Consider the following 8218-nt stretch of genomic DNA (forward strand, 5'->3'; position numbering starts at 1 on the left):
GGAGCCAGAGAGATTCCTGGTGTCCATGTCTTTTTTATTTTATGATTCACCTTAAGTTTAATTCCATAAAAATGAAACTATGAATTTATAGGTATATTAGTCTTTGGGATATCAGCTGAACATTATTTGTACAAGTAAGTCTAGGGGAAACTTATCTCCAAATGTGCAACGATATGGCTAATGCTCAGGTAAGCTCATTGGCTTGACTGGTGAGACCTACAGTTGCACTCCTCTGACATAAAATCTGTGGGAAAAAATACAACGAAGGGAGTCACAGTTTTGTAATTTTAACACTGACTCTCTCTCCAGTTAGTGATCACAACAGGAAAGGACTCTTGATTTAACTCGGCTCATGTGTACTGAACATGTTCATGAACCTTCCAAACCAACAAAACACGTGTTTGAACTTGTTTTGCGTCTGGTTTGTAGATACACAGCCATTGAGTGGTGAGAAAATTGGTTTTAAAGTTTTGAATGCATAAAAATGAAAACTGAATATTGAAAAAAAAAAAATAAATTTAAAAATGTGCTTGTGCATAGTAAACCTCACCCTTTAAATGTATGATTATTTTATTTAAAAAAGGCTTCACCCAAATGCAAGATGTGGCATTTGGAGCAGAGGGTAACTATTTATATATATTTCCTTACTGGACTCATGTGAATGAGTGAAATGAAAGAGCAATGTGAAAGAGTCACATCACAGCACATCCACTGTGCCTAGTTTGGCCTTTCCCAGAACAGATGTTTTGACAACACACACAGTTACTGTAACTTCTAACATTAATAATGATTGCATTTCATTGCAGTGTCTCATTAACTATGACTGGAAGCCAGCCATGCACATTAAAAGAACACCTAAACAGGACACGTTACACCTGCGCTTTACTTGCTGTGACATGTAGAAAAATCTGAAAGAGCCTGTTGCAGATCTGCTTTGGGCCCCAAAAGGATTTTAATTGCCTCTGATGCTTTTCAGGTGCTTTCTGTCACTGCAGCCACACCTGCGTGTTTTCACGACAGTCACAGGCTGACTCAAAACTAGATTACAAACAAGGCAAACTTCCTTGTTCCCCTGAACTACTATGCTCACTGCATGCCAGTTGGTTTTGGCAATTTGTTCCTCTCAAGTAAAAACACATTCTAGATTTAAAACATTATTCTTTTGGTTTATGTTGTCTACAAGGTGTTTATTGCTTCTTAAAAGTTTGTTCAGCTGACACACATAAAAAAGGTGAAGTACTATATTAGTAGGAAACGGCCTGTTGACTGCACTAAATGACAATGTAATGATGAGGAATTTATTGAGGTGTTTTACAGAAACACTTCTGATATATTAAATATATTAAATATCACTATAATTAATGAAATAATACATAAGGTTCTGGGTTCGAATCCAGGCCGTGTGGGGCCTTTCTGTGTGAAGTTTGCATGTTCATGTGAATGTCTGTCTCTGTGTGTTAGCCCTGTGATAGACTGGAGACCTGTCCAGGGTGTACCCGCCTCTCGCCCGATGACAGCTGGGACAGGCTCCAGCCCCCTCCCGACCCTTCACGGGACAAGCGGTTACAGAAGATGAATGAATGAAAACTATACATTATATTAAAAGTAAAGAGTAACCGCAGTTTACCGCTTTTCAGCGTGCGCGTGCTAGACATTCGTGCTCGCTAAGAAAAACAGGAAATTGAATAAACGCGATGACGTCATTGGTGAGCGCCTCTGCTGGCCTTCGAAATGGGCTTGACTCCTGAGCCTTGATTTCTTCAATTGTCCCTCCGTATATCAACTTTTTTTTATTATCATTTAAGAAACGCCTGTCCGCGATGACATTTGGAGGTACGTGTGCATCACATGACAAAACATATATATATGTATTATAGACTTTTCGTGTACTGCCATGTTAAGTGTGAGCAGATGTGACTCGAGTTCATGTAGCTACATATAGCCGTGTTAGCCATATAGCTAACTAGCGTCAGCCTCTTGGCTGGTGCCTTGTAATAAATTATAACGAAAACCATAGGCCTTCATACAACATTAGTTATCATTTGAACTCAATATCTACATTTAGTGTTGGCGTACGAAGTGTCATAACGTCACGTATTTGTTTTTAAGGAAAAACTGTGACTTCAAGTAGCTAGCTAACTTTAGCCAAGTCAGCCACCAGCTAACGGTGAACATAATTACCCTGAAGTGTAGCGGTAACAGCAAGATAACTCTTACAAATAACAGCATTCATAAATCAAATGGTTATATCTGCTGGCAGTCATTGATTTGTTTCAGGAAACGTGATTACACAGTTTTCTGGACAGCTTTTGCTGAGTGCAAAATCGGGTCTGGATCATTGAGTGATTTTAAAGAAAATTGAGCTTTTGCAAGTTAATTTAAAATGTTTAGTAAATCTGCCTCTTGGAAAGTGTCCAGAAGTGTCACCTCAGGTTAGCTTAATGTTTTTCAACCTGTTTCTGTTAATTTATTGAATATTTTATTGTCTAAGCACCATATAGATTCAGTGAAAAGATGGACCAAGCTGACATAAAACAATGGATGTGATATTGTTAGTGTGGAAATGTTTTGTTTTTACAATTTTAATACTACTTAAAGGCTCATATCAGGAAGCAGATGAATGTTAAGGATAGAAAGTTTTTAAATTAGGGATGGGAATCAGTACTCATATTATTCTATACTAATATGTTGGAGTTTTTGCATATTATATTATTCTGTGATCAGCTGCCAGTCATATCAAGGTGGAAAAGTTTGAGTAACAGTAACCTTAATACTTTCTGTGGTTCAAGGTAATCTAATACAATCTCTGGTCGAACATAAATAATTCTCTCTCACACTAAAACTTTGTTATTCTTATTAATAATTCAAGCATTCATGTGATGAGAAGGCATGCTTTTCTGTTTTTTTGTTTCAGGTGAATTGGCAGATGAGGTCAGCCAGGTGATTTCAGAACTGGTTTCTGTGCGGGCTGACTGGCTTGCAAGTTTTAGTTCATGTGCAGTACAGTAAGGCTTCTTGATTGGTGAGACGATTGCAATGAAACCAGCTCAGGAGCGCAACCAGGAGTGCCTGCCTCCTAAGAAGAGGGACCACCTGCCAATTAGTAACAGCAGTGGATCTGGAGGGACAGGGGGAGGTGGGACTGCAGCAGGATGTGGTGGAAGTGCTGGCAGCAGTGCTGGTGGTGGCGGCATTGGAGAAGATGAAGTGGTTTCCATCCAGAACTCTGCACCCAACAGTGACACTCAGGGAGGTACCTCATCTGGAGAGTGGCTGCGGGCTCAACCAGGGCTTCATTATGGAGTGGAAAATTCTGATGGCATACCAGCAGTGCCTGTTGACCAGTACAGTATGCTCTACAAAGTGGCACTTCCATCTGCTAACTACTCACCAACCAGTCTTCACCCAGTGTTAAGTCACATCTCTCCAGCCTACACTGTACACTCTCCTCTCCTTCAGCATCCTGGCATTCCCTATCCTCCCCTTGGTTATGCTCAGATCCCCCATTCTTCTCTCCAGTTTGTTAGTTCCCCTTATGCAGCAGTACCTTACGCTCTACCCCCTGGCTTTGTCCCGGGATCATTAATCTCTCCTTCAGGCGCCATCTCTCAGCCCCATGCTGTGTCCCACCTGGTTCCCTATCCATCTGTCATACAGGAAGGTGTTGTTTCCCCACCTCCCCAGGCCCAGGTAACTGCTCATACTTTTGCCAAAGTTGCAGCTTCCAGTGGTGTCCCGCTGATGCTGCCTTCAGAGCAAGCTGCCCAGCAGCACCTTGGTACTGTCGGAGTCCTGCCTGCAACAGAGCTCAGCTCTCGAGGGTTGCCAATCTTTTACCACCCTCAGGGTGCCAGGGTTGCTCCTACCACCAGGGACACTTCACAACAGGAGAATGAACCAGAGATGAACGGAGGCGATAAAGAGCACGGAGGCAGAGATGTTATACCAGACTCTCCCTACACTGCCAGAAATGCACGTCTGTCGCAGGTAGCCCCTAGCTTTGCAACACAGGATCACAGCCAAGACAAAGTCCTGCAGAATCGAAGACTGGACGAGAGAAGCTCACCTGGTCAGCGCAGTACTCCAGATAGCGACCTAGAGGTAGGGCACACTGACGGATAATATGACAGCCTAATACGACATGCCCTTTTAGCTGTAACCTGGTGATATAAACAGCCATGTAAATGCTTATAAGTTTTACACATTAAATAACCTTTTCCTATTTGATAAAAGATAGTGTTTAACATTGCTCCATGTTGCATCGCGTTTTTGTGTTTTATACTAAAATGACAACTGATGCAAAGTATATCACATGTTTCAGCATGGCTAGCAGGAGCACTATTAAAAGGCAGCAGTTCTGGATAAGTCTATAATGTCAATTAAGGAATACATTTTCTTTATAACATTTGTAATGAAAGAACTTTTTGCAAACCTTGTACTGAACATAACTTTCATATGATTTACGATTTAAGGTTGTAAATATAACAAGTTCCTTTACATTATTTATCACAGTTGTCTTTTGGTGTGCATTTAAATGTAGTCATAGGATTCATAGTGACCCTTTTCTGTGGTATTTTTATCTTCAGTCATTCCAGTAGCTATTCTGCTAACCTGCCTCATCATTTAAATTTTACATTATATCAATGTCACATATTTGCACCTCAGTATTTGGGTAGTGTCGTATAGTAGACTTTACTCCCTTCCTTTATTGTGTGCTGTGATTCTTTTTAGCAATTGGACTATCATTCAAAACCAAAAGGGCTATGCACAACCTTGGTTTGTTGCAACTTGTTGCATGGAGATGCTCCGTGTTGCCTTCAGTGCCTCTTTTCTTGATGCCAATTTAAAGCTTTTGGAGAAGTTGAGGCTTGAGTTTTTTTCATATAGTAAAAGTGTGTTTATTTCCTGACCCAAAGACAGATGTCATGCTTAGATGCTGGAAAAAAAGGGCTGCTGGGGCGAGACTTTTGAATGCCTTATAAAATGTGTATTCTGTGTTTCAGTCAAACTGAAAGTTGTTTCACTAACCCCTGATACTACTTTTTGCAACTTCCAGGTGCAGCAAGTGGTTGGTCGTTTGGCTTCCTCTAGCCAAGGTGTTAGTGGAGTGCGGAAAGAGGTCTCCTTTGCTCCCTTGAACCTCTCTCAGGGTGGCCAGAGAGCCAGAGATTTCCATGGAGAGAGCACAAGTTCTGGCCGGACTGTATACACGACCCAGTCAGCGAGTTACAGTGATCACAGAGTGACTGGTCTCCAGCAGCAAACGGGACAGCCAGGCCATGCTGTCATGCTTGCCAATGGGCAACCAGTCCTTATTCCTCTGGAGTATCACCCTCAGCATCAGCCACCTCAACACTACCCAGGGCAGGCTAATGATGCCTCAGCCAGCCATGCCTCTACCACCATGGCCTCCCCTAGCCGAAGCTTTAAAGCCTCTGATTCTTCAGCCAGAGTGTGCCTCCCTGAAAGGGCAGATCCAACCATAGCCCAGCAGCAGCAGCAGCAGCAGCAGCAACAGCAACAGCAACAGCAGCAGCTTCCCCTGCAGCCTCCGGTCCAGCCTACAGCAGATGTGGCTCAGGCCTTAGCTTCGAGCCTCGCTCCTACATCAACACCTTGCAACCCATCACACTTCATGAAGGGGGCAATTATTCAGCTGGCTACTGGGGAGTTAAAGCGTGTGGAGGACCTGCAGACTCAGGATTTTGTGCGTAGCGCAGAGGTGAGTGGGGGGCTTAAGATAGACTCCAGCTTGGTCATGGACATCCGTGCCAGCCAACAGAGACCAGGCCTTGTGTCACTTCATTTTACTGTGGGGGAGCAGCAGAGCAAAGTGACCATTGACGTGCCCCCGGAACACCCATTTTTTGTGTTTGGCCAGGGGTGGTCATCTTGCAGCCCCGAACGCACCGCCCAGCTCTATGGCTTGGCCTGCCATCATCTTCAAGTCGGAGACATGTGTGTGTCCATTACCTTGCAGCAGCAGCTTCAGCCACAGCAGCAGAAACAACCACAGCACCATCATTCACAGCAGCAGCAACAACAACAGCAGCAGCACCTGTCCAGGACTTTGAGCAAAACCAACTCTACATCAGGACCTGTTCACCAGCTCATGGGGCCTCCTGCCCCTCAGCAGTCACGGGCTCAGTCTCATTTCAGGATGGACCGCAGCCACAGAGAAAGACAGAGGGATGGGGAGAAAGATGTGGTTGAGAAGGAGGAAGCCACACATTCGGGGATTGTTGGGCACACTGAATCGCCCATCAGACCAAGTAGGACCATGGTAGAGCATCCAAGGAGCCAGAGCAGTTACCACTTGCACACAGAGAGCTCTGCTTTTGCAGAGGCAGGGATGGGAGCAATGCAGTCTGCAGGTGGCTCTCAGAGGCGCTGGTCCTCACCTGGCCTCCAAAGATACAGTATGAAGGGAGACGAAGGGCCACGTCCTCAAATAATCACCTCTGGCCACTCAAGGCCTTCCTTCATCCCCCAGGAGGTCAAACTGTCCATTGAGGGGCGCTCTAATGCAGGGAAGTAGCATCACATTTGGTAGCAACGATAGAGGAGACTACCACGAGTGAGAATGAGTCTGATAAGGAGAGAAAGAGGAAAAAAAAGAGTGCGAATGTAGCCTCAGAATGTTTGAGATTTTGCACACCTAAAACATACAAACAAGACAAGATCATTGTCTAGCAGTGAGGAGATCTGGTTTGGTTTAGTTATCACTCAGCCAACTGATACAAGGCTTTGGTTTCCCAAGAAGTGAATATCTGACAGAGCCATTAAAAGCTGAGTAGAAAGTATGTAGCTGATGAAATGCCTACCATAGTCCTCACACACTGCATTTCTCTTCTTCCCTCCCTCTTTTTGTCTCCACTTCCTCATACCCAAACTTGGAGTTTACCATCGCATTTACTCTAGCTTGCTTTATGACCAGACTGTCGCTATGGAAGACCACAGACTACAAACGATGAGTGTGTAGCACAGTGGAGCTACCAACTCCGTGGGCTCCGACGTATTAAAAAGATCTCAGTCAGTGATCATTCATCTTCTCCACTCCTAAGATTCTGTGTCCATCAAAAGCATTTATCCAAAAAGGAGCAGAGTTGCTGACATCAGCAGCTCCTGTGGAGATGTTGGCACTGTTGACTCTAACTGTCATTGTATGTTACATTACGCTTCTCTGGCAGGAGTCTAAAACGTCTGCTGTCAGCAGAGAGGCTCTCTCCTCTCCTTCCTTTTCAGTGGAAAGATTTGGGATCTTCTCTCAGGCCAAGTGTGGCACGTCCCACTTGTCTTGCAATCGAATAGTGATAAATCAATCAGTTTACCTGTTCAGCAATCAATTTCCTAAAAAATGTGCTTTCATTACACACCATCATCATGCCCTCTGATTTTGGCTGAGGGCCCTAATGTGTGTGTGTGTGTGTGTGCATTTGCATAAATGCAGCAGATTTGTATAATGTTTTCTTCTCCATGATAAGCGATGTCGTTCATTCCGGTGTCATCAATGAGATTATCCCTGTTTTTATTAAACTTTACCCCCATAGAGAATAATTTCCCATACAGAGCGACACCCTCCTGTCTTCACTATACCTCAGGACTTTCCAAATCAGACCAATGACTTTTAATGCAATTTTTAAATCGTGTAATTAATGGAAGAGGCACTGGCTGGTCATCACCAAAGCCATCTGTGGGAATGAACCAGAGACGTTACCCTGTCACATCACTGGCTGACTCCAGACCCAGAGGAGGATGGTCTAGTACATTTCTTTGAAGGGGGACCCTGTGTACAAGTGATGAGGTGTTCTCTGTCTGTTCTAGACTTGAGTTGGCCTTTACTCAGTTACCAAATGAAAGCAATAGTTCTTTTTGCAAAGCAGGGCTGTTACTGCTCGTACTGCCCTTCCCCAGGAATCTCCCATTGTGGGCTGTTGCATATCTATTCTTCTGAGGTGTGAGATCTCACCCCTTCTGGCCCAACATTTAAAGGATATGCACTATTTTGGTGTAAGTTTTCATTGATTGTAGTTCTATATGTGCAAAGCATGGCTTTGGTCGTTTCCTTCAGAAACCATTGTAGATTAACCTGCTTCTCTTTTGTTCCTCTATCTCTGGATCTGATGATTTTTTTTTTTTTTATCCGATACTGATTTACTGAAGTTCTTCTCCAGAAGAGACAAGTTATTTTCAGTCTGATCTTTTGTTTTAAACTTCG

The 8218-nt window shown here is 43.7% G+C and overlaps 1 protein-coding gene across 1 annotated transcript; it reads left to right on the top strand.

Moving 5' to 3' along the window:
* Positions 1–2926: 2926 nt before the first annotated feature.
* On the top strand, positions 2927–8010 carry atxn1l (ataxin 1-like). The gene is made up of 2 exons (XM_084574952.1): positions 2927–4101; positions 5057–8010. The coding sequence occupies exons 1-2, from the start codon at positions 3037–3039 to the stop codon at positions 6536–6538; spliced, it is 2547 nt and encodes an 848-aa protein (XP_084431078.1). The 5' UTR covers positions 2927–3036; the 3' UTR covers positions 6539–8010.
* The last annotated feature ends 208 nt before the right edge of the window (positions 8011–8218 follow it).

Source organism: Chelon labrosus, assembly GCF_963514085.1.
Source record: "Chelon labrosus genome assembly, chromosome: 3".
NCBI classification, from domain to species: Eukaryota; Metazoa; Chordata; class Actinopteri; order Mugiliformes; family Mugilidae; genus Chelon; species Chelon labrosus.